The sequence below is a fragment of the Stenella coeruleoalba genome (assembly GCF_951394435.1).
Source record: "Stenella coeruleoalba genome assembly, chromosome: 19".
Classification (NCBI taxonomy): domain Eukaryota; kingdom Metazoa; phylum Chordata; class Mammalia; order Artiodactyla; family Delphinidae; genus Stenella; species Stenella coeruleoalba.
In genome coordinates, this window is record NC_137165.1 from 14,858,202 (window position 1) to 14,886,183 (window position 27,982).

Consider the following 27,982-nt stretch of genomic DNA (forward strand, 5'->3'; position numbering starts at 1 on the left):
AAGCCCGTGCTCCACAACTACTGAGCCTGAGCTCTAGAGCTCGCATGCTGCAACTACTGAGCTGCGTGCTGCAACTACTGAAGGCTGCACACCTAGAGCCTGTGCTCTGCAACAAGAGAAGCCACCGCAATGAGAAGCCTGTGCACCGCGACGAAGAGTAGTCCCCGCTCGCCACAACTAGAGGAAGCCTGCGTGCAGCAACGAAGACCCAATGCAGCCAAAAATAAATAAAATTTAAAATAAATAAATAGAAAGGGACACATGAACTTTTTTAAAAAAATAAAAATAAAATGGAAGATACACTAGAGGGAATCAACAGTAGATTTGATGATATAGAATAATGGATCAGTGATCTGGAAGACAGAGTAGTAAAAACTACCCAAGCTGAACAGGAAAAAAAAATGAGGATAGTTTAAGTGACTTCTGGGACAACATCAAGCATATTAACATTTGCGTTATAGGGTCCCAGAAGGAGAAGAAAGATAAAAAAAGAAGAGAACTTATATGAAGAAATAGTAGCTGAAAACTTCCCTAACCTGGGGAAGGAAACAGACATCCAGTTCCAGGAAACACAGAGAGTCCCAAACAAGATGAACACAAAGAGGTACACACCAAGACACATATTTAAAATGTCAAAATTTAATATAAAGAGACTCATAAAAGTATCAAGAGGAAAAACAACTAGTTACATATAAGGAAACTCCCATAAGACTATCAGCTAACTTTTCAGCAGAAGCTTAGCAGGCCACAAGGGAATGGCATGATATACTCAAAGTGCTGAAAACAAAAAATACAACCAAGAATACTCTACACAGCAAGGTTATCATTCAGAATTGAAGGAGAGATAAAGAGTTTGACAGACAAACAAAAGCTAAAGGAGTTCACCACCAATAAACCAGCTCTTCAAGAAATGTTAAAGGGACTTCTCCAAGCAGAAAAGGCCACAACTAGAAGTAAGAAAATGAATAAAGAAAAAATCTCAATGGCAAAGACAAACATATAGTAAAAGGTAGTGGATCAACCACTTATAACTCTAGTAGAAAGGTTAAAAGACAAAAGTAGTAAAATCATCTATATCTACAATAAATAGTTATGGGATACACAAAATAAAAAGATATAAAATATGCATCAAAACATAAAACGTGGTGTAGGGGTGGGGGAAGTAAAAATGTAGGGCTTTTAGAATCCCTTCAAACTTAAGAGATCATCATAAAATAGACAGCTATATACAAAGGTCATTATACATGAACCTCAAGGTAACCACAAACCAAAAACTGGTAAGAGATACACAAAAAATAAAGAGAAAGGAATCCAAACATAACACTAAAAATAGTCATCAAATCACAAGGGAAGAGAGACAAGAGAAGGAAGGAACAAAGAACAACTAAAAAAACCCAGAGAAACAATTAACAAAATGGCAATAAGTATATACCTATCAATTATTACTTTAAATGTAAATGGACTAAATGCTCCAATCAAAAGACACAGGATGGCTGAATGGATAAAAAAATAAGACCCATATAAGAGATTCACTTCAAATCTAAAGACACACACAGACTGAAAGTAAAGAGATGGAAAAAGATATTCCACTCAAATGGAAATGAAAAGAAAGCTGAGGGAGGAATACTTATATCAGACAAAATAAACTTTACAACAAAGACTGTAACAAGAGACAGAAAAGGGAATGTCGTAATGATAAAGGGATCAAGCCAACAAGAGCACATGACACTTGTATATATCTGTGTGTCCAACACAGGAGAACTTAAATACATATAGAGAGCAAATATTAACAGACATACAAAGAGAAAGACAGAACACAATAGTAGTAGGGAACTTTAACACATTTTCATAAATAGATAGATCATCCAAACAGAAAAATCAATAAGGAAATACTGGTCTTAAACAACACATTAGACCAGCTTGACTTAATAAATATATACAGAATAGTCCATCCCAAAACAGCAGAATATACATTCTTTTCAAATGCACATAGAACATTCTCCAAAATAGATGACATGCTAGGCCACAAAACAAGTCTCAATAAATTTAAGAAAACTGAAATCATATTAAGCATTCTTTTCTGACCACAATAATTAGAAATCAATTACAATAAGAAAAATGGGAAAAACAACCATGTGGAGGCTAAACAACATGCAACTAAACAACCAATGGGTCAATGAAGAAATCAAAGGGGAAATAAATAAATACCTTGACACAAATAAAAAAGAGATGGCCCCAATAAATAAAATCAGAAATGAAAGAGAAGTTACAACTGACACCACAGAAATACAAAGGATCATAAGAGATTACCATGAAAAACTCTATGCCAACAAATTGGACAACCTAGCAGAAATGGATAAAGTCCTAGAAACATACAATCTTCCAAGACTGAATCAGGAAGAAATGGAAAATATGAACAGACTGATTACCAATAATAAAATTGAATCAGTAATCAAAAAACTCCCAACAAACAAAAGTCCAGGGCCAGACAGCTTCACAGCTGAATTCTACCAAACATTTAAAAAAGAGTTAATACTTATCCTCCTCACACTATTCCAAAAAGTTGAAGAGGAAGAATCACTACCAAATTTGTTCTACAAGGCCAGCATTACCCTGGTACCAAAACCAGACAAAGACACTACAAAAAAAAATATATCCCTGATGTACACAGATGCAAAAATCTTCATTTGTTACAACTGATGAACCTACATCAACACATCATTACCACCCAAAGTCCATAGTTTACATTAGGGTTCATTCTCGGTGTTGTATATGCTATGAGTTTTGACAAATGTATAATGACATGTTTCCCCATTATAGTATCATACACAGTGGTTTCACTGCCCTAAAAATCCTCTATGCTCCACCTATTCATCCCAACCTCCTCCCTAACCCCTGGCAACCACTGATCTTTTTACTATCTCCATATCGTTTTGCCTTTTCCAGAGTGTCATATAGTTGGAATCATATAGTATGTAGCCTTTCCAGATTGGTTTCTTTCATTTAGTAATAGGTATTCAAGGTTGCTCTGCGTTTTGTTTTTTTGTTTTTTTTTTTTTTGGGCTGCGCAGCTTGTGGGATCTTAGCTCCCTAACCAGGGATAGAAACTGGGCCCCCTGCAGTGGAAGTGCAGAGTCCTAACCACTGGACTGCCAGGGAATTCCCTCCTCCATGTCTTTTCATGGCTTGATAGCTCATTTCCTTTTAGTGCTGAATAATAGGCCTTTGTCTGATGTACCACAGTTTATTTTACCCATTCACCTACTGAAGGACATCTTGGTTGCTTCCAAGTTTTGACAATTATGAATAAAGTTTACTATAAACATCTATGTGCAGGTTTTTGTGAGAACGTAAGTTTTCAACTCCTTTGGTTAAATACCAAGGAGCAAAATTGCTGGGTTGTATGATTAGAGTATGTTTAGTTTTGTAAGAAACCACCAGACTATCTTCCAAAATGGCTGTACCATTTTGTATTCCCACCAATAATGAATGAGAGTTCCTGTTGTTCTACATCTTCACAAGCATTTGCTGTTGTCAGGGTTCTGGATTTTAGCCTTTCTGATAGGTGTGTAGTGGTAACTTGTTTTAACTTGCATTTCCCTGATGACATATGACATGGAGCATATCTTCATGTTCATTTGCCATCTGTCTATCTTTGTTGGTGAGATGTCTGTTAAGGTCTTTGGCCCATTTTTTAATGCAGTTGTTGTTTTCTTAGTATTGAGTCTTAAGAGTTTTTTATATATTTTGGATAACAGTCCTTTATCAGATGTGATTGCCTTCTTTTTTAGGCTGAATAATATTCCTTTGTATGTATATACCAAATTTTCTTTATCCATTCATCTGTCAATGAATATTTAGGTTGCTTCTTGGCAATTGTGACTAACACTGCAATGAACATGGGTGTACAAATATCTTTTCAAGATCTTGTTTTCAATTCTGTTGTATTTACACCCGGAAGTGAGATTGTTGAATCATATGGTAATTCTATTCTTAACTTTTTGAGGAAGCTCCATACTGTTTTCCATAGCAACTGCACTATTTTATATTCCTACCAACTGTGCAAAGTTGTGCAACTGCACTATTTTATATTCCTACCAACTGTGCAAACTCCACATCCCCATCAACACCTGCTATTTTGGTATTTTTGATAGTGGTCATCCTCAGAGGTATAAGGTGATATCTCATTGTGGTTTTGATTTGTTTTTCCCTGATCATTAATGATATTAAGCATCTTTTCATATGTCTGTTGGCCGTTTATATGTTTTTTGAAGAAATGTCTATTCAAGTCCTTTGCCCGTTTATTAATCAGATTACTTGAGTTGTAGGAGTTCTTTATATATTCTGAATATTAACCCCTTATCTGATATATGGTTTGCAAATATTCTCAGTAGGCTGCCTTTTCACTCTGTTGATTGTCTCCCTTGCTGCACAGAACACTAAAGGGTTTTGAGCAGAGGTGTGATATAATCTGAACAGCCTTTTTTAAAGATCATTCTGACTGCTGAGTGAAAAATGACTATAGGGAAACGAAAAGGAAAGCAGGAAGATGAATTAGAAGAGAATGATGGATTTGACTAGGTTGCTGGTAATGGAGATAAAGCAGAGAGATTTGGATGTAGAAAGGACTTGTTTAAAAGGAATCAAGGATGATGTCTAGATTTTTGGCTTGAGAAACTAGGGAGACAGTGTTATTAGTGTCATTAACTGAGAGGATGAAGGAGAACAAAGGAAACAGATATGGCATGCCTAAGGCTCTGTCTTTGATCCTCTTCTCTTTCTTCACTTATGCCCTTGGTGTCTCATGCAGCCCCATGGGGTTTAAATATTATCTACCGGCTGACAACTCTCAAATTTCTATGTCCAGCCTACACCTCGTTCCCAGAATCCAGACTTGTCCATCCAATTGCCTATTCAATATCTCTACTTGGATATCACAAACCTAACATATTCTCATATTCCCTAAACCAGTCTCTCCCATGATGGTCAATGGCACTAGAAGAATTTAGTTGCTCAGGCCCAAAGCTCTGGAGTCACATCCCACATCTAAAGCATCAGGAAATCGTGCTAGTTCTAACTTCAAAATATATCCAGAATCCCAAGATTTCTCCTGACCTCTACTGCTGCTGCCCTGATACAAGCCACAATTGTTTCTCCACCTGGATTTCTGCAATCACTCTTAATAGGTCTCCCTGTCCCTGCCCTAGCCGTTCTATGTTCTTTTCTCAACAGAGATGCCAGAGAAATTCTGCTAAAATGTAAGTCGGATGTTATTCCCCTATACGATGACTCTCTATTTCACTCAGACTAAGAGCCAAAGCCTAAGCCTCTGCATGATTTGTCCACCACCACTCCCCTTTCCTCTCTAACCTCCTTTTATACTCTCCCCATCACTGGCTGTGCACCAGCCACACTGGCCTCCCCGCTGTTCACCGGATACACTAGGTACCTCCTGACTTTGGATCTTTGTTCTAGCTGTTTCCTTTGCCTGGTATGCTCTTCCCCCACATATCTCTACTTGACTAACTCCTTCCCCTCACCTTCAGCTCTTTGCTCCAATTTCAACTTGACAATTAGGCTCACCTTGATCTCCCCACTTAAAAGTTGCTACTTACTTCTCCCCATCGCTGTCCCCAAGCCCATCTCACCAGCACTCTCACCCTTTTCTACTTTTTTCTTTTTTTTCTACGGTACCTAACAATTTACCTATTATGTTTCTTATTGACTGCCTGTTCCTCCTTGCTAGATTATAAGCAACACAAGGGCAGAATATTCGTTATGCTCATTGATGGATATTCCAAGCACAAGAACAGTACCAGGCACATCGTATTCCTTCAGTAAATATTTGTTGAAGGAATGAAAGTAAGTAGGCTGGATCAGTGGGAAGTTAAGACTTCTGTTTTGAATGCATTAAATTTGAGATTCCCATTGACCATCCATGTGGAGATGTCAAATAGACTTTGTCTTCGTAAAATATATGTGCAGGTTTACCACTACCACAAGCCCAGTAACTTTGTCTTAACCTTTTTTCTTAGAAGGCAAGCTATCCATCTTTTGGTTTTCTCTTATCTTCCAGCATCTTGGCACTTACTTTGGGTCTGGAAGAAAAATGGTGAGATGCTGATTTTCACATCCCTACCAGTCATATTTCGTCATTAAGTGACGTAAGTCACCTTCAGTCATTGTTGACCTCTGATCATCTTTGGTAACTCTGACTCACATGTACACATGTGAACATACATATGTTATTCATTGTATATCATATTTATTAATCGCCAATATTTACTACTGTATTGGTCACAGTACAATGGTCATTGTAAATCATTAAACTAAGATTATAGGGATTTATAAATAGGAGACATATTTCCATTCAGAGTTTAGAGTCTTGGTGAGGAAAAGAAACACAGAACACATACAAATAATTTCAGAGCAATACAAATGTGAACTAATCTATTTTTCTGCATATATAAAAGTTAATAGAAAAAAAACTTCCCATTTACGGAAAAAAAAACCTTAATAGCTGAATTAAATTGCAAACACAGTCAACTCACGCTTTAATTATGTCAGAATGCAGTGAAGTAGACTACTTATAATACTATAATCACCAGGCTTGAGTCCTAGCATTCTTTTGTCTACCCCTTAATTGTCTTACTTCAGCAATAATTTAAGAAATACTAGCTAACAGCAACAAGAAGACAAAGCTTACAGTCATATTTTAGAGTGTTATCTAATCATCTTTTTAGATGTAACTTTAATAGGACTGTAACTAGCCAGCTCCAATCAATAACACATACAAACATATGCCCAGGGTAAGGGGCGGGGAGGAAGGACAGAAGTCTTTTAAAAATATGATCTAATTCTCAGAGAAGAAACTACATTCAGTGGCCTCTGGTCCTACAGATCACATTTTATATAAATAATGATTTTGTAGCATATAACTTACGAACAATCTAACACTAAAGGTCTGGGCTTCCTGGTGGCGCAGTGGTTGAGAGTCTGCCTGCCGATGCAGGGGACACAGGTTCATGCCCCGATCCGGGAGGATCCCACATGCCGTGGAGCGGCTGGGCCCGTGAGCCATGGCCGCTGAGCCTGCGCGTCCGGAGCCTGTGCTCCGCAACGGCAGAGGCCACAACAGTGAGAGGCCCGCGTACCGCATAAAAAAAAAAAAAAAAAAAAAAAAAAAACTTTTCAAAATCATCTAAAAAACTGGAAACAAATGGGATATTAACTGAGTTATGAATAATTTAAGATTTTTTTTCAAGATGCCACAAATAGGCATTATTTGCCATCTGTATTAAACTTTACATTATTTTTCCAATACTAAATGTCAAAGACTGTATAAGTAATCTTAGCTAAGTAGCTGGTCCAGATCCGTTGTCTTGATTTTTTCCTTAACAGAAAACCTACTTATGCAAAGCTAGAGCTAGAGTTCACTGTCACAGAGAACACTGATCTGCAGATAGGCCTGACATTTCTGACAGCTGCAGCTACTACCAGATTCAGTTTATTTTTTTAAGCTGGCATGTTATGTGGCTCAACATAGACTAAAGGATAAAATGTCTGATTTCAGAACATTATCCAGTCAAAGAAAATTTTAATTTTGGGAATGAAACATTCACCATAGGCATATCTCAAAGCAATATAGCACTTTATTAACAGTATAAAGGATCTGCTATTTATCCTACTCATTAACAATCATAAATAATCAAGCCTCTAAAATCCATTAGTCTCTTACTGGGCTATCTAAACCAATGACCTTCAAACTTTTTTATTCATAGGAAAATAATCTTGAAAAATTATGCAACATTTCACACATTCTAAAGTTGGTACCTAAAAGTTTTGATTTTAAATTTAAATAGTAACAATGTAATTTCTTGCATAATGTAAATTTTTATTTTTTAAATAAAGCCTTTACATTGTTATTTTAGATGGATTCAAATAAATAAAAATACTACAGAGATTTGATTCCTAGAATCATCTTTTAAAACTTGCATGAACACTCTTCTTCAACAGGAGGAATTTTATAGCTTTCTTTTGTAAAAGAAACTTGAACTTTTATTTCCATTCCACTTGCTCCACAGATTGTTATTCAAATGGGACATACTTTTTTTTTTAATAGATCTTTATTGGAGTATAATTGCTTTGCAATGCTGTGTTAGTTTCTGTAGCACAACAATGCGAATCAGCCATATGAATACACGTGTCCCCATATCCCCTCCCTCTTAAGCCTCCCTCCCATCCTCCCTATCCCACCCCTCTAGGTCATTGCAAAGCACCAAGCCGATCTCCTTGTGCTATGCTGCTGCTTCAAATGGGATATACTTTTATGCTTGAAAGTCCCTCATTGATCATCCTATAATACTTCAATCTATAATATGTATGTATGCATATTTAAATTTCTCTTAATTTCCAATGACATTAATGCCCTATTAAATTTTTGTCTTCTAGATTGAATTACTGGGACTTCCCTGGTAGTCCAGTGGTTAAGACTTCGCCTTCCAGTGCAGGGGGTATACCTGGTCGGGGAGTTAACTAAGATCTCACATGCCCCGAGGCCAAAAAACCAAAACATAAAACAGAATCAATGCTGTAACAAGTTCAATACAGACTTTAAAAATGGTCCACATCAAAAAAAACTTTATAGATTGAAGTATGACAATAACTACTGGTATACAATTTATCAATAAAGGCATAGTTTTATTATCAATTTCAATAAATAATAAACCTAACAGGTAATAATTACTGAAAATATATCTTTTCATGAGACGTTTCAGTGATGCTTTTATGATACCATTAAAGTAATCACCAAATTGTCCCTTTTGTTTTTGGTGCACTTTGTAAAACCCTGAGTTAACATATCATAGTGTGATTCAGATGGATAGAAAAAAATAGGCCTATCTTCAGTCAAGTGGAAGAAGAGGATATGAGATTGAACCTCAGCAGCCAGTATCTTTCTCAGGCATGGAAGATCTGGAAATTTATTTCCTTAAAGTTATCCAAACTAACTGGTCTCTTCCTCCTCCCCATACACACCCAGCTTGAAAACCACTGATTTAGACTATTTCCTCTACTCCCAAGGGAAACTGGCAAAGAAAGACGAAAGGTATATATTTTGGTTTTACGCCTACCTACCAATCTAATTTTTCTATACTCAGAAAATATTGAATGCAATGTATTGTGAAAGCTATGATGTTTTCATTCCTTTACCAATATTAAAGAATAAGACTAAAAGTGTAATCACTAGGAATCTGTCCAGCACTACAACAAATTGTGATCAATACTAATTGTTATGGGTGGCTAAATCTTCTGATCAAAGAATCTATTCATACCCATTCAACTCCTTCAATCCATGTGTCTCACAACTAATCTTCGTATGCCTGAAGATACTCAATTCATCTTTATCATGGAACCAATCCCTATTACTGTTTTCACTAGAGAGATCTAGCTTTAAGGAAGTGGAGGGTATTTAAATAAATTCAACCATTCATTCAAAGATGGTGCACTAACAACTCACTCTTATGCCTCATGCAGAAAGCCAATGGAAAAAAAATATAACCAATGCTACAATGTTAAGACTTGAACAGAGCAAGTTTTTTTTTTAACTTGCCTCAGTAGGCCAACTATAAAGTATCAAACTGTATGACACAAGAACCCCATAAACCTTTTACAGAAAAAAAAAATGCAATGTATTTTTTTCATTAGGAAAAGCATTTTAGCATGCAGGAATATAGATAGGCAAATTCTATTCTATATTTAAATTTGGAGCTTACTGTTATTTCTTTAATAAAACTACTTCAAGCTGGGATGAAGTGAGAGAGTGGCATGGACATATATATACTACCAAATGTAAAATAGATAGCTAGTGAGAAGCAGCTGCATAGCACAGGGAGATCAGCTCGGTGCTCTGTGACCACCTAGAGGGGTGGGATAGGGAGGGTGGGAAGGAGACGCAAGAGGGAGGAGATATGGGGATATATGTATATGTATAGCTGATTCACTTTACCATACAGCAGAAACTAACACACCATTGTAAAGCAATTATACTCCAATAAAGATGTTAAAAAAAAAAGAATGTGGTGGAATAAAATTTAAAAAAAAAAAAACTACTTCAAGGGATAGTGAAAAGTTCTCACAACTTTGACTTCTGTGAACAATTTATTTATAAATAAGTGGGTTATTAAATGATAATTTTGCACTCCTTGAGATATTTTTAAAAGCTAATGAGTATGATGGTCATAAAAAATTTTAAGTGGAAGATCTGCATTAAATGAATGGAAAAAACAGAGATTGCCCTTGAAAGAATTTTTCCCATATTCCTGGTCTTTAAATTCAAGTTTGCTTTCACCAAATCTTAACTGAACTTGGTCTTCATATTCTGAACAACTTATCTTATGAAAATCTATTTCCTTCACCACTCCCACTGAATATACATTTGCTAATGATATGATTCTACAAAGTTAAACTACATTACACAGTCCTGTATCTGTTTTCAGTTTTGTCTAACTTGGTCAACACTCTCTCTCAGGCAGGTCTTTGAACTGTATTTTCCTCTGGTTTTTTTGTTGTTGCTGTTGTTTTTAAGTACTTTCCTATTTTCTACCACCTGTATTTAAAAAAAAAAAAAAAGCACATCTAATTTTTAGACTTTGGATCTGAAGATTTAGGGGCCATATCCTAAAACAGTGTTTGGTTCTCAACCTTGATGAAAGTATACTATTACATTACAAAATATACAAGCACACTGCTCCTAAAGGTTAGATTTTTATATGAGGCTATACTTCAGTTTACTAAAACAAACAAACTTATGACTCAAGCAGAAGAAAAAATTCCGTTTGAGTATCATTTTAAGTTTTTGCTTTCCTTTTAAATGAGCTGGCACTCAGATAAAAGAGAGAAAGAGAGAAAGGAAGAAAGATTCAAGTAGCTCCTTAATGTACAAGATCAGATAAAACCAAAAGCCCTTTATTAATGCACATTTGATTATCAATAGTATTCTTAAAATATCAACAGGCTGAGAATATCTAAACTGTTGGCATTCCTTAAAGAAAACATCCCAGTACAAAATGCCAGAAGTACATTCACTTTGGAGATGAAAAAGCACCCATCTGTTCATATATATATATATTTTTCCCCCTAGTTGAATTTCTTACTCCAAGCAATTAAATGATGCTAGGAAACAATATCAATTCAATTTTCAAAATCAGGCACACTGCCATATGCTTTCCACATATCTCATAATGCCTAAATCTCTTTATAACCTTGACCTCTTTCCCAAGTTCCAGAGCCTATCTCACAACTGTACATCAAGTATTTATAACTAGTACATCCAGTACCACCTCACCTCCAATTTTCACTCCTCTCACATCTAAAGAGAAAACACACACACACAAACACACCCCTTCCAATTAGTTTTTTCCCATTTCCATTATCATTCTTACTTATCCAGGCTCAAAATCTCCAAGTTATATCTTTAATTAAGTCTTTCTTTGCCTTGACACTCTGTTTTACTATCTAACTGACGGTCAGTTCTGCAACTTTTCTTGCACAATTTCTTATATATCTCATACTCCCTTTTCATTCCCATGGCATCCCTCTAGATAAATCCCATATCTCCAAAAAAAGACCTTACTCCAAATAACCATAAAAACCTCCCTAGTCTCACTTCCTGTAGGACCCTTTCCCTGCCAATACATTTTGTATAAAGATAACTACAAAATGCATAGCACCACACTGTCCTTATCAAAGAATTCACACTCTGGCAGGAGACACAAAAAACTAACGACATAAGTAGATAAGCATTACACTGATGTTAAACAAAATGTTCTAGGAAGGTAAGAGTGACAGTTACTACAGGGGAAGTTTTCAGAGAAGGTTACAGCTGAACTGGAGAAAAGCATTTCAGACAGAGAATAGCCTAGTATGTGAAGGTTCACATTTTGCAGGAAGGACAAGTCATTCAGTGGTAGGTGAAAAGAAGGAGAGAAGACTAGAAATGTAGGCTTGAGTCAGACTGTGAAAAGTTTAGACTTGCTCCAATTAAAATGTGAAACAAGCAAAGATATAAGAATGCTTTAAGTTTTAGTGTGTTTGCTAGTTTGCTTTTAATATGTAATTTTTAAAACAAAAATTAACACAAGCACTAATAGAACTAGACACATCTACCTTAAGTGTGACCAATGGTAAATCACTTATCATATACACTTTGGATTAGTAAACAGACTCTGCAGGAAAATTAGATATGAGGACAGTATTTTGTACATGTTCATTAGGTCAGATTGGTTTATGTTATTTAAATCCTCTGTGTCCTTACTGATATTTTTGTCTTCATGATCTAACAATTACTGAGAAAGGCATGTTTAAAATCTCCTACTGTATTTATGGATTTGTCTGTTTCTTAATACCAGATATTATATTTCTTCAGTTCTGTACCATCCATTTGATTTTTTTTTATTTTATAGAGATTCCAATTTCCTGGTGTCATAAGAATTACAACATAATGCCCTATTTAATGACACAGAAAATGCTGCACAAGAATAAGCTTTTCAGTCCATTTTTGGACCAAATCTAACTAACCTTTTATGTTGTTCAAAACAGTTTGGTAATTATTTTCCCCAGGCTCTTTCCTTTCTGTCAGCAATCTACTTAAAGCCAAACATACCTCAGTATTTAAGAGCACATCAGTGCTACTCAGTCTGACCTCCACTTTACGCAGAGAAGGGCTGCCCACATGATCAAAGGAGTTTAAAGTCGCACCAAAAATCCTGAATTAGTTACAGATATGTTATCTGGTCACATTTCATAGCTCTCTTCTCTTTCTAGGTGGTTACTTGCCCTTTTAAAAATTTCTGTAAGTTGGAAGAGGGCAATTCTTAAAAGTTGACTGAAACTATAATTCAGTTTCATTAGGTTTGCTTTGGAATAAACATATTAAACCATCAGATGATTTTTATAATGTCTTCAAAACCATGAAGAAAGAAAATAATAAAGAATGGTAAACAAAAGGCATACGAATCAGCACACTGTGGTTAAAAAAAAAAAAAAAAAAAATAGAAGAAGGCCTGCCCCGTGAATAAGTTCAGCTTAGGCTCTCACAGTAACAGGCTTTAGCAGAGGAGCACGACTGTTCACAGGCCTTATTAGGATAGTCATTCCCCAGATGGATCCTGAGGTTTGAGAGACATGTTGAGAGAAGCAAGGCCACCCACGTAGGCAGCTAGATATGCTGAATCAACCCTGGCAATGAAGGTGAAGGTGGTGGGGGCAAAATTACCTCACATCCCCCATTACTAATACACTATCTGATCCCCGAGAGCAGGAATTGTTTCTGTTTTGCTCACACTGTACCACATCACTTAATATAGTGTATGGGATGTGGCAAGTGCTCAGTAAATATTTGCTAGGTTAATAAATGATTCCGCACCAGTTATTTCTTCTCTAAGGCCTTGATTTCCTATAAAGCAGAAGGGTTGGACTAGATCAATATATTCATTTTCAGCTCTAAACTTCTTTGAGTTAGAATTTTTAAATACATCACATAAATGTCAGTTAAGTTATTCCAGGACATCCGGGTCTGAATATACGCCTAGTCACAAGGTTTCACAACATCTTATCGCAGTCCAGTATAAGACAAACAATGAATTTACCCTGTTGAAACTACTGAAACTTAATACTTATGTTTCATGGGTGCACATATATGTTGAAACTTATGAAATTGTACACTTTAAATGTGTCCAGTTTATTGTATGTCCATTATACCTTGATAAAGCTATTAAAACACACACACAAAAGAAACTACCGAAACTGCTCAATATTGCTAAGGCAGTAAAAGATATAAGCTACCTATTGTAGAAATAAAATATGCCTGACCATCCAGCTGAAACAGGAGAGAAGTAGATGCTCATAAAAACAATAATAATGGCAACGGCAAAATTTAGCTCCTTTAGATGTCTGAAGACTCAGAAAAACCCGTTGCCTGGCTTAACCAAGTAATCTTACTATGAAGGAAGCACACTTACTTTTTAAATAGTATAACATATATTTACCTTCCTTAATTATTTGTCAATTAGAAACTACTTTCTAACCTTTTACAACTTTCTCCAAAAATGAAAGTTTAATTATTTTTTAGTCCATTATTTTAAATAGTATCTCAAATAATGAAGCAACTTGACTACATCACAAAACCACTAGTTCATGAAATCAGGTTTTATTATATATACTTGCTAAAGGGAATTCCCTGGTGATCCAGTGGCTAAAACTCTGTGCTTTCACTGCGGACGGCGTGAGTTCAATCCCTGGTCGGGGAACTAAGATCCCACAAAAAAAAAAAAAAAAAAAAAAAGAAAGAAAGAAAGAAAAAATAGAAATATATTTGCTAAAGATTGAAATGAGATTAAACATTAAAGTACGTCCTTTATCTTTAAAATTTTTTAATGGTTTTCAAACCACTTCTAATTGTTCCGGGCAGAAAGTCTGGCTTCTAAATATTTCAAAGCCCTTTCTAAATAGTTCAAATCACTAGTTATATATAAGAAACACTGGTAGAAACTATACGGGAATAAGAAGACTCTAGAAAGTATCAAGTCCTCAAACTTAGCACCCAATTTGTGTACACTTGGCTTGACATAAGAAGTCAAAGAGTTATTCAAATATTTATATGAAGGCACATGAAGAGAAACGTCGTAACATACTTTATAATGTGACTAACTGCCAACAACAAGGTAAGGGGAAATCTAAGGCATTCACCGTGGGCAGATTCTAAGAAGAGAAAAAAGTTTATACTGATGACTTTTCCATAGAGTGACTTGTTCCTTCTGATTACTCTTAATTAAATTGTCTAAGCCTGGGCATAAAAATGAAAAAGTCATTATTCAAAGGATACCAAAAGTTTAAAAAGAACAATAGCTGTTTTTGTAACATTTAAAAGAAAAGGTAAACAATTCAAGCTTACTTTAACATAAACATACCATTTCATGAGAAATTGCTGGTGGATATGTAAAGTAGTTCAGCCACTGTGTTAAAAGCTAAATACAGAATTACCATATGACCCAGCAATTCCACTCCTGAGTATTTGAAAAGATTTGAAAACAAGGACTCAAGTAGATACTTGTACACCAACATTCATAGCAGCATTATTCATAGTAGCTAAAAGGTGGAAACAACGGATGACTGGATAAATGAAATGTAGTATATACATACAATGGAATACTTCTCAGCCATAAAAAGAAATGAAGTTCTGATACATGCTGCAAAATGGATGGACCCTGAAAACGTTATGCTAAGTGAAATGAGCCAGATGTAGAAGGACAAATATATTAACTCTAGTTATATGAAATATCTAGAGTAGGCAAATTCACAGAGATAAAAAGGAGATTAGAAGTTACCAGTGGCTGGGGGTGGGGTGGGGTGGGGGCGGTGGGAAATGAGTGGGGAATAGGGAGTTTTTGCTTAATGGTTACAGAGTTTCTGTCTGGTATTTTTAAAGTTTTGTAAGTAGACGGTAGTGATACAGACGTACAACATTGTGAATATAATTAATACCACTTAATTCTACATTTAAAAATGGTTAAGGGCTTCCCTGGTGGCACAGTGGTTGAGAGTCCGCCTGCCGATGCAGGGGACGCGGGTTCGGGTGCCCCGGTCCAGGAAGATCCCACATGCCGCGGAGCGGCTAGGCCCGTGAGCCATGGCTGCTGAGCCTGCGCGTCTGGAGCCTGTGCTCCGCAATGGGAGAGGCCAGAGCAGTGAGAGGCCCGCGTACCGCAAAAAAAAAAAAAAAGGTTAAAAATGTCAAATTTTATGATATATTTTTTTCAACCACAATTTTTAAAAAACAGCATTCCACAATCATCCCACATATTAAAATACAAAGGGAAAATGTGCCTTTATGTAAAATGGAGAGAAGTGGTGGTCATCACATTAACCAAGCTGCCCAACTTGGCCACTTGCAGCCTCACTTTATGTGCCTCCTGATGGGACTGATATAATGATCTTGCTGGAAATTCTGACCTGATAATCTTATCAGGAAGAAAGCAGCAAATCTAGAATATGGGACGTTCTGTAGGACAACTGGCCTGGACACTTCAGAAGTTTCACCATCATTAAGAAAAGAGACTGTTGATATGACTGTTCTAGATGGGGGAAACTAAAAAAACACAAGAGCCAAATGCAATGCTGGGACCTTGACTGCATCTGATCTGGAAGAAAAGGAGCTATAAGAGATATCTGGGGGATAATAGAGGAATTTTGAGTTATGAACAGCATGTGCGATGATAGTACTGAATTACTGTTGATTTCTCAGTTACAATAATGGTACATGGGTTATACAAGAGAATGTCCTTGTACTTAGGAAATACATACTTGGGAGGTATTTACAGGTGAAGTGTCATAAAATCTGCAACCTACTTTTGGATCATTTGGCAAAAGAGTGTGTGTGTGTGTGTGTGTGTGTGTGCGCGCATACACGTGAGAGGGGTTAGGAGGGGGAACATTTGGGGTAAGATAACAGTTGGTGAATTTAAATGAAGGATATACAGGTGTTCATGTAGTTTTCTTTCAATTTTACTGTGGGTTTGAAATTTTCAAAATTAAAAAACAAAAGATTAAAAAAATCAGAATTCAGACTTCCCCAGTGGTCCAGTGGTTAAGACTCTGCGTTTCTAATGCACGGGGCACAGGTTTGATCCCTGGTCAGGGAACTAAGATCCCACATGCTGGGCAGCATGGCCAAAAAAAAAAAAAAATCAGAATTCCTCGAAATTTCCTCTTTCCACCAGAGTATACTTAGGAATGCTAAATGTACACAGGGGGAAATACAGCATATTCAGGGCTTTACATACCTTCCACATCATACCAATGCGCACCATTTGTGATCCCATCTTTGAAAGTCTCATCTTCATCTCCAGGACAATGAGGGGCACCAGTTTTCATTATGGGGTGGTTTGAAGCATAGGCTTTTGCCAAGTATTTAAATACTTCATCATCTGAGGTTTTGCTATATATTCCAGTAGCCTTATGTTCTGGAGAATCATCAAAAGGATAGCTTGCTACCACCGAGCCACCATGCAGATTTCCAGAAAGCACAAACCTTTGAAAACATAACCAAATCACATATCATTTTTTAAAGGGAACAGAAAACATGTATTTTAAAATTCTACATCTTTTATAAATGAACTTAGATATTCCTCTTGACACCTAGAAGACAACTCTATCAGCTGTTAGACTAACAACAATAAAAAAAAAAGAAAATGGAAAGAAAGTACTATTAACTCAATAAATTTCAAACAGTTTTTACAGTCCAAGTTAACTTCAAATAACTTTAAATAATTTCCCCATCACTGAAAAAAATAGCTGAATAACACAGTGTAAATTAATGTTTCAGGAGACGTCTTATTCAGGGAACTGTAAAATCATGTATTAAGTTGAACAATATGAACTTGCCACTATTCAACCACGTCTTGACCTACAAAAATTACAATTTCATAGAGTTCAATCTAATTCTTGTACTTCATATTGTGTTAATTTCATAGAAAGCATGGCTGGCATAAATAAATATTTGTTGAATATACGAGTTAGGTTAATAAGTTTCATGCTTTTTATATTACTGTCCAGAGAGAATTTTTAAGATAGGGAGTCTAATTTAAAACAGGATGTGCTTTGCCTCATTCCATTTTCACAGTACACTAAATTCACATTTTCAGGAGAGAAGCCATAGCTGAGAAAATTCAGGGGCGGGGAAAGACCTGAGCTGCTTTCAGATAAAAACAATACAGAACATTGCATCACTGTAAAAGCAGCTCTCTTTCTAGGTGCAAGGTTCCTGGTTGGACCATTAAAAAATAAACTGACATGGAGACAAGGCTGCTTCTATAAAAGAAACATTTTAAACTTTTTGCACTTTTATTGATACTTTTAAGCGAATCCATTTACAATTTGGTCAAATTTATAGATATAGAAACACTGAAGAATGCCTTTTATGGTAAAAGGTAAAGGCAAAAACATGCCAAAGTCCTATTTATACATTTTTCACTCAGGTAACAGTTCAAACCATTACTATGAGTGGAGATTAAACACTTTTCTCTTTGCACTCAAAATTAGATTTTTTGCTTCTGCCTTTTTGTGGCTGAAATAAACTGACCTACAGTAATTCTAAAGGGGGTTGATTTATAACATTTCTTTCTATATGTTTGAAAGAAAATTAAGTCTACGATATGTTTAATTTGAAAGGTTAGGTATGATCAGTACCTCCCAGAGGAGGTCAAACAATGAAAATTACTTGTAACACAGAATCTATTCATCAGAAGACAGAATTTAGCTGATAAAGACAGTGATTAAACACCAGAATAGACTATGAAAGAAGACTAGTTTTACATAATTAAAATTAGCACAGTTCTAGATACCAGAGGGGAATGCCATTTGGTATAGTGGCAATAGCACAGGCTTTAAAACCAGGCAAATATGCGTAAGAACATTTGGTTTTGCAGACATGTCACTCACTAGTAACATGATCAGGAGAAGTTGCTGCCTCTAAATCCATTGAACCCCAGTTTCTCTCTCATCTGTAAAACGGGGATTAATGCTACCTGCCTCCCAGGGTTGTTACAAAAATTAAATAAGATAATACATGTACAATTATCTTCCAGCACAATGACTGCTTTATAGCCCCTGCTCAGCAAATGTTCATTCCTTTGGAGACCTCTAGCATCCTGCTTAGGGAATCACTGCCTTACAGACTATAATTCTACTCACCAGTTCCAATTCTACAATGTTACAGAAACAAAAACTAAGCATCTATTCTAACTCCAATTTACCCATCCCTCCTCCATAGCAAGTTATTAACAATTTACTTTTTGGTTTCTATGCCTAAAATAATTTAAGTACTTCCCCACCACCACCCCACACTGACTTTGGGAAAGTTACAAGAAGGCTGGCCCAGTTCAGACAATCAACTGAGCAACAAATTTTCTTGAGTGTCAACTATAAGCCAAATGTTCTATAGGCACTAAGGAATATATTAGTGAAGAAACAAATACAAAAATGCCCTCATGGCATTCATAGTCTAGTGGGAAAAAAAAAAAAAGGGTAACTGAATATTCTAAATAAGTGAAGCATGTTACTTTATACGTGTTCAATTAAAATTTTAAATTCCAAGATTCTCTATTAAATGCTGTTTTTCACTTTGACATTTCTTGTAACACTTCTCAGAAATACTGTTAAAATGGCCTAATCAAATACTTTTAGAACAATGAAATATTTGCAATCTACTTGAGTGATAAAATTAAATTATTAGATTTTCCTTACTCTACTCACATAGTTTTAAAAGCACCAATGCCACTCTGGTAAGGGCGATTTCAAAAGAAAGTGGTATCTATTATAGTGGTTGTAAGATTATTTCTTTTAGTCTTTGTCAAACCAACTTTGTATATCGATCCAATTTTATTTGAAGGGTATTTTATGGTTTCCAATCAAATCAATTCTCTTAAGTGTTTCTCACATTTGACTTCAATATCATATATCATTCCTTGCGTAAGATTTAAAGTAACTGGTAAATATATCATAAAAATTATAAACAAGAGTCTGTAGATATTAAAAAGTCAATCTCCAAGTTAACTTTATTATGGTCCCCAGATAACCCTGTAAATAACTTTAAAAAAATTAAGAAAATTTGATGTCTGATAAACTAAATTCTAAAGGTTTCAGGAAATTGTAGCTATACACCTACCCCAACAATATGATAATGCTTTTCACAAACATACCCAAAAAATCATTTATATGCTAATCTCCTATTAAAGTCTAAGCAGGTATATTTAATTAAAGAACTGTGCCAAAAATATGAGGGTGAAGTAAACTATAAAATCTTTATTTTAATGATGGAGTTAAAATCTTGTATATTTTCTTGAGCAGATGAGTCAATTATCAGTAGTACAAAATCATGGATTGGATGAAGTATAAAGTGAAACAAAGAAAATAAACTCCACTTTCCCAAGCAGGAGGAAATGAGTGTTAAATTGTTACATATCCAAAACAACAACAAAAATCTATTTCTAATACAGCTGGGTGAATAGGATATCAAGAAATTATTCAAATGATTTATTTCACGAAATACATTGAAAAAGGTAATTTCCCTGTACAGACGGATGTCTGTGGTTTTAGAATTTCCTATCCATAAAGTTGTCTCTATATATTTAGGAATCAATCTCAAATCGTGTATGTGCTTGTTTTTTTTACTTTATTCACATATCAATGTCCCTTGTTACTGATTAATCATTAAATAATGTGCATCTTGAGTTATTTATGATTGAGGATGGAAGGATGTACTTTTCACCCTATATACTCACATACTTTCCCTTCTGATTAGAGTTACATTTGCAAAGAGGGCAGATATGATTAGGGTAGTCCATAGCCACAAAATAGAGCCACTTCCTTTGTAATACCAACTGACACAGATGAGCTTTTAAAATCTTCACAAGCTTCTATCATTGAATAGCCAGCCCAGACCATAACTTTAATCATTAAATACTGGTGATATGAAAGAGTTATCCAAAGAGCACATTTTTGGTCCTAGATTTAAAATTTAAAGCTTTCAGTATAGTCTCAAGGTAACTTGCACCAAGACAAAGCTCATTTTTATTTCTGGTCACAGCAGAAGTAATACTGAATAGAAAAATCTACTCACAGAATTTACATCCCTGCAAAGGTCATGATGGGGCTTTTTAAACGTGTCCTTCAAGCAATACAAACAGTGAATTTGATATATCATCTCAGAAAGGCCCTGGCCATCACAGCTTCTGACAATAAGCTGTATGTTAAAGTCACACTTCTTATGTAAATGTTCAGAGGTCCTGACACCATTATCTTTATTTTTTTATTTTTTATTTTATTTAAATTTATTTATTTATTTATCTATTTTTGGCTGCATTGGGTGTTCATTGTTACACTTGGGCTTTCTCTAGTTGCGGCGAGCTGGGACTACTCTTCGTTGCAGTGAGCGGGGCTTCTCATTGCGGTGGCTTCTCTTGTGGCAGAGCCCGGGCTCTAGGCACGTGTGCTTCAGAAGTTGTGGCACACAGGCTCAGCAGTCGTGGCTTGTGGGCTTAGTTGCTTTGCGACATGTGGGACTTCCCAGACCAGGGCTCCAACCTGTGTCCCCTGCATTTGCAGGCAGATTCTTAACCACTGCGCCACCAGGGAAGTCCCGACACCACTATCTTTAAAGGAAAAATCTTCCCGGAAAGCATGTGAAATTAATACCTACAAGGGATCTCAGAAGGAGTAAAGTGAAAGGTAGGAGATAAAAAGAATCTAGAATTGTCATAATGGCCATGAATTTTTCAAGGTCTGCTATATATGCTGAACCTTGTAGAAGAGATGATTCCAAGTCCTAAAGGGAAACTTCTTTGCTCAGTATTGCTTGTATCTTATCTGTCACTCAGATATCTTCTTCAAATCAGTATGGAAAGATTAATTGCTTCACAAGCCTTATGAAGACACAAAAATGGGGATATGCTGGCAAAGCCGATGCTTGACAAAAGGAAGAGGTGCATGGTCACTTCAGATATTATTCCACCTGGAATAAGTTCCTTCTTCCTTTATTCCTCTCCTCCACCATTTTGCTGAAAATCCTACCCATCTCTCAAGACTCAGTTCAAGTTCTACCTTCTCCACAGAGATGACCCATATTATTGTAGCCCACACACATTTTGCCAGTAGGAACAATTCCTGTAAGGTTTAACTGGGTACATAAACACACCATATATATATTTATAATATTTTCTTGTTATACACCGATTTCTTCAGGTCCTCGTGCTTCCTTTAAGTTTTTAAATCTCACAGAGCGGTTACTAACACTTAAGGTGTCTATTAAGTGTGACAATTAGCCATTTGGCCCTGGCCCACTAATAATGTGCACAAGTGGCAGCAGAAACCCTTCAGAGTCTAAAATGAAGCTGCTTACAGATGAAGGTTCCAGATCTGTACAAGTTCTCCAGCCAGCCATACCTATATGCTCCACAGCTGAGTCAGAGGTAAAGACTGGAAGTGAATCAGTTTCGGTTAAATAACCAAGAAGACGACCCCGGGAGTGTCATCTGTCACTTCTAGGCTACAGTCTCCCTCCATGCCCGTTAAGAGCACTGACTAAATGCGTGAGTTGAAGTCCCAGCTACAGAACAGGGATGTTAATGCTGTCTGTCTCATCAGGTTGTGGCCAACATAAACTGAGATCATGCAGTCCACGGAAAGGGCTTAGCACAGTGCCTGTAGTTATAAGATAATCGCAATCTTGTCAGTTTATGTATAAAATAAGTGAGCTGACCTAGGTCATCCTTAATGTCTCTTCCGTCGCTCATATTCTACCATCCTGTGAGAACAGGGGCCAGGATGCTAGAAGAGTCTCCCCTCCGGCCAAACAGCGCTCTCTGCATCCTTTGAATAAATGACAGCCTCTAGGCAGCGCTTCTCGGACAATTAGCCGGACAGGAGGCTAAGCGGCCTGGGCCCTGTCCCCGTTACGGGGTGTCGCTCTCCGCCCTCACTACCCCCGTCCCTTAGGCCTGAGAGCACCGTTTGAGCGCTTGCTGAGTGCCGGATCCAGCCTCTGCTCTGGAGGCTCACTTGGATGGGGAGGGGGCGGGGGGGAGGAGGCGGCGGTGGAGGGAGGACGACACTCACTTGTTCCTGCGGATCCACTCGATCAGGGCGCGCACCTCGGGCACGTCGTCCAGGGACGGGGGCTCACCGGTGCTGAACTGGTCCGGGAAGCTGCGGTTGAGGTCGCGGCCACGGCTGTTGTCGCGGCCGCTGGCCCCGGGAGGGCCGCTGTCGCTGAAGCCGCAGTCGCCCTCGTGGGCGCGCTCGAAGCCGTCGGGGTTGAGGCTGGGCAGAACGTACACGTCAGTGGTGTTGAGCAGGCGGACCAGGCGCAGGTCCCCGCGGCGGTAGCCAGCCGCCAGCTCGCGGGCCAGGTAGACGAGCACCTGGCGCGAGACGGTCTCGTCGCCGTGCATGTTGCCCACCAGCTTCACCTGCGGCCGGCCGGGCAGGAGCGGCCCCGCCGCGTCGGGCCCCGTATCGCCGTCAGAAGGCGGCGGCCCCAGGCCCGCCGTGAGGCGCAGCACCCACAGCGGCCGGCCCTCCACCGAGCTGCCGATGCTGAAGAGGCGGGCCAGGCCCGGGGGCCCCGCGGCCGCCGCCTCCCTCAGCGCCAAGCCCAGCTCCTCTTCGTGGTAGTAGCGGTCGAACTGGCCCTTGACCGCCTCGGCGCCCGCGCTCGTCGTCGTCGTCGTCGCCTCCGCCTTCTTGATGTGCGCTGCCCGGGCCGGGCTCCGCAGCAGCAACAGCAGACACAGCAGCAGCGAGACGCGCCCTGGCCGCCAGGGCGGCCGCGCGTCCCAGCCTCTCGCCATCTTCCAGCAGCGCTGCAAACCCGGACCCCGTTCCCTCGGCTCCGCGCTCCGGGAGGCCTTGGCCAGCCGGATCCCCTCCGCTCCTAGCAACCCCATCCCGCCCTCCAGGCCGCAGCCAATCGTGGCCGGCCCTGCTGCGGCGTCACGCCGAGGGGCGGGGCTGTCCTTAAAGCTGCCGATTCCCTCTGGGCGTGCCTTCCTTCTCTCGGGGAAGAGTTTGGTCACTCTCTTCATCGGTCTAGGTTCCTGTCGCTCTCTTTCCCTCCTCCCCGTTTCCCTTCTGCGTTTGCTCCGCTTCTCCTTTACTCCCTCAGTCTCTTCTTTCTGGCTTACCCCTTAAATTCTCACCCCTTTTTCTCTGAGTACTCTCACTAGCTTCCTTCCCATCTTTGTTGCAGCTTTTCCTAGCGGCGCTTTAACGCTTAGAACCGAGAATTGAAAGAATCAAAAGGTTAGAAAGACTCAAAGGACTCGAAAAAACCCAAAGGTTCTAAAGAATCTACCTTGGAAGAGCTAAAAGACGCCTCAGCCCTTTGCACCTTGCACCCCTTCCATCGGAGTCTGTCGCCCAGCGCCTCGGCAGCGGTTGAAGAGACTGGGACACTTGGAGTGGCAGAGGGCTCACTACCTCATTTCAGTTTTTAGTCTCTGTTGAAAGAAGGTGTCTCCTTTATGTACAGTGGAAATCTGCTATGTAGTAGGCTCCCTTTGTGTTAATGGATATATTTCCTTGGTGTTACCCCAGTTTATTTCACTGCCATTGGTTCCTGTGTGTGCTATTCTCAGCCCTGTAGGCAGATTTCATTTCATGATTCACTTGCCCACCTCTCACACCTCTCCTGAGCGAGATACTTGTTTAACTGTGGCCTTAGAATAACATTTTAAAAGCAGCAGGTATGACATTTCTGGAGACACTTGCTTGGTGAGAATAATTCCGGAACGCTCAAAACTGACAAGTACCCTGTTTTATCATCTGGAGAAGAGGCCTTTAAACTGGTCTTCAAAGTAGGCTTAAATCACTTTAGCTTGAAGAAACACAAAACCTCACAATCCTTTTATCAAGTGTGAAATTCTACCCAACAAAGAACATAATTGCAATAACTGTTCTGGTTCCTTCTTTCAGAGCCAAGCGATTCAAGTCTCCTTCCTTGAACTATGATTGAACCCTAATATGAATAGTAAAGGGTTCATTCATTTATCAGATTTTTACTGAGCAACTATTGTGTGCTAGAGCTACGTGCTGGTAAGCAATTCACTCTGCTCAGTTAGAGGTTGGATACAGTTTGTGGTAAGTGGTACAATATGGATATGGGGGCCCAGGTGAGGGAAACCTCATTCAACCCAAGGAGGAGTAAGGGAGAAAGAGAGAAACTAGGGGAGGAAGGGAGGTATTCTGGACAGAAGGAAGAGCAAGCGCCGAAGGCTTGAGAGCAAATACTGCACATTCTGAGAACTGCATGCAGAGCAGGATTGTGAAGGAGCTCACGGGTATGGAGGACACAAGCCAGAGAAGCAGGACCAGAACCCAAAGAGCCTCACAAGCCAGACTCTGGGGAGCACTTGATCTGTAAGACCACGGAGAGCCACTGATGGATTTTAAGCTAGTTTAGAAAAATCTCTCTGACAGTAACATGGAGAATGGAGTGGAAGGACTAAGACTCGAGACCAAGAACCCTGTAAGGAAGATATAATCCGAGAAGACATGAGGCTCTGAACCCTCAAGGACAGTGCCAGTGGAGGTAGAAAGAAGGAAATGGATTTGAAAGACCTTTAGGAGAGAAAGTGGACAGGATCTGGTGACAGAGAGAGACAGAGGGTTGTAGGCTGACTTCAGGTTATAGCCAAAGCAACTTGCAGGTGTTCACTGAGGTGTAGGACGGAAGAAAGCGCGGGCTTAGGTGAAGATGATGACTTTAGCACACAGTCACTCTGGTCCTGTGAGCTCCTCTTCTCCTCCCTGCCTGTTTGGTTTAGTGCGCCTTTTACACAGCAGCTGCAACTCATCAGAAACAGAGCCCCAACTCTGTACAGAGACCACTCCTCCCTTCCCCCCCTCCAACCCGGAGTACTTAATCATTACACTGTGTACTTTTAGAATAATCCAAATCAAAGAAGCCCCAGGGGACATGTTAACCTCTAATCAAATATTTCCTTTTCTACCGTTTTCACTCTCCTTTGAAGCCTCTTCCTGCCAACTCACTCCTGCAGCCTCACCTAGTGAGGCAATAAATAAACGTGTGAAGGCAGTGAAATAATGTGATGTAACTTGAGCCACCACCCTCCCAGGAATCCCTGGGCCTCCTGCCTTGTGATTGTAGCCTCTTTTGGGTCTGGAGTCTCCATCCTAAGCAGGTACCCTGTGCTGGTTGTTAGAAATGAAACCCAAAGCTCCCAACCCGGTCACTGCTCACTGGAGGGGAAAACTCCAACTAAATAACTCCAGCTGCCCCTGAGAAATCTTAACCTTGTGACAGGTGTCCCTTTTCTCCTTCCCACAAGGAAAGTCTTGGCCTCACAAGTGAGGGAACTTGGGGAAAGGCTTCTGGTTCACAGAAGCAGAGTGGTAATGACCTGGATTTTTGGAAACAGGGCAGAGCTTTTGAATGGCCTGCCCGACTTCAGCAACCACTTTTTCTAAAAAGACTCTTAGGTAATTGAAGCACACCATAGATCATGAACCTGTAAATGTCACACTGTCTGGCAGAAACACCCACAGACTGACACATTCAATTTGGCAAATGTTTATGGAGCACCCATCTAGTGAAAGGTCTGCTGTGCTGGGTGCACTAGGATTGGAAGATGAATGAAGGATTGTCCTCTTCTAGGAGGCCAGAGTCTAGTGAGGGAGATATAACATAGACAGGACAGAATATTCCCATGAGGCCAGTGCTATGTAACAGGCACTGTGCTAAACCCTTTACATTGGTTGATGCATTTAATCCTCACAACAATCCTGAGTTATGTACTATTATCTTCCCCGTTTCAAAGATAAATAAATATACTGAGGCACCAGATCTCTCACAGCTGGCAAGCCAAAGATCCAGGACTCAAACTCAGGGAGTCTGGCTTCAGAGTCTGTGTGTTTACTCTATGATAAAACTGCTTCTATGTAGTGAACTAAAACAAAACAAAATGAAACAAAAACAAAAAAAACCTTCTATTGGAACACAGAGGAAAAAGCAACTAATTGTGATGGGGAGTCAGAGAAAAGTTCATCAATACTGTTAGACCATGAACTGAGTTCAAATCCTAGATCAGCCATTTTCTAGCTGTTTACAGGCTCCGGACGCGCAGGCTCAGCGGCCATGGCTCACGGGCCCAGCCACTCCGCGGCATGTGGGATCTTCCCGGACCGGGACATGAACCTGGGTTCCCTGCATCGGCAGGCGGACTCTCAACCACTGTGTCACCAGGGAAGCCCACCTTGAGAGCTTTTTGAAAATACAAGTGTAGGGGGGAATGGGAGTGGCTGCTTGATGGATACAGGGTTACCTTTTGGGCAATGAAAAAATTGTGGAACTAGATAAAACTGATGGTTGTACAAGATTGTGAATGTACTAAATGCCGTTGAAATGTACAATTTAAAATGGTTAATTTTATGTTATGTGAGCTAAAATTTAAAAAAAAACAAAAAAAAAACAAACTAACACCCTGAATTCCCTGAGAGTGGGGAGGTAATAAAGAGCATGTATGAGGGTGGAGGAGTTTCAGAGAGAAAAGGAAGACTGGAGGAAGTTCCTGAGAAGTGTGAGACTTTAGGAGAGACACACCTTTAAGATAACTTCAGTGAAGACTTACCATACTTTTCAGGAATCGGATTTGGATTTCCTTTGGATGTGACCATGCTGAGACAGGGCTGAGTAGAGCTTAGTCTTACTTGGGTTATACCTTATACCTATTGTATAAGTCTGCCCGAGGCTGGTCCTAGATTCTAGCAACAAATTCAAATGAGACCAAGCGCTCTCTTGCCCAGACATAGTCAGGTATGCCCCGATCCAAAGACATCTTCCAATAAGAACAGCAATAAACTAGGACTGTGCGCTCTTACATAAAGGCCCCAGAGCACAACTCACACCTCCCAACCAGAAAAATATTGTTACCAGGGATGCTCTGGCAGTCAGCAATTGCAGCCTCTAATTTTGATGAAAATACTTGCCGAGACTGGATTGGCACAAACAAAGCACAGTCACACCCAGCCAGCTGGACTCTATCTCGAGAGTACAAGATGAAGAATTTCCAGAAGGTGAAGAGATTGATACTATTTATGGGAACAATCTGCAGTCATCTCTCTGTTACAGGTCTGGGTGAAAACGGTGTAAGGGAATGATAGCAGTTACCAGGACAAAGCAGTTACTGAAATGCTGCAAGCCCACAGAAAAGCCAAGGCTCCCCAGGAGACCCTGAGTGCCAGGGACACAGAACAAAGCAGTGGGTTTGCAAAATGACCCTTATAAGAAGGAATTACTAGCTCATATGCTCAACAGAGAAGGGAAACACTTTATGCAGAAAGGAAAGAATGACAAGGAAACCAGATAAAACAGGTGGAACTGATGCAACCAAAGACAAGACAGCATAGATGG

The 27,982-nt window shown here is 39.1% G+C and overlaps 1 protein-coding gene across 1 annotated transcript in view; it reads right to left on the reverse strand.

Moving 5' to 3' along the window:
• CPD (carboxypeptidase D) overlaps window positions 1-23,497 on the reverse strand; it is a 68,026-nt gene extending 44,529 nt beyond the window's left edge. Inside the window, exons 1-2 of the mRNA XM_079904430.1 lie at window positions 22,669-23,497; window positions 16,839-17,086 (exon numbers count right to left, since the gene is read on the reverse strand). Coding sequence (XP_079760556.1) covers window positions 16,839-17,086; window positions 22,669-23,402 — 982 coding nt within the window. The 5' untranslated portion in view covers window positions 23,403-23,497. The remainder of the gene's footprint in view (window positions 1-16,838; window positions 17,087-22,668) is intronic.
• Window positions 23,498-27,982: the final 4,485 nt, after the last annotated feature.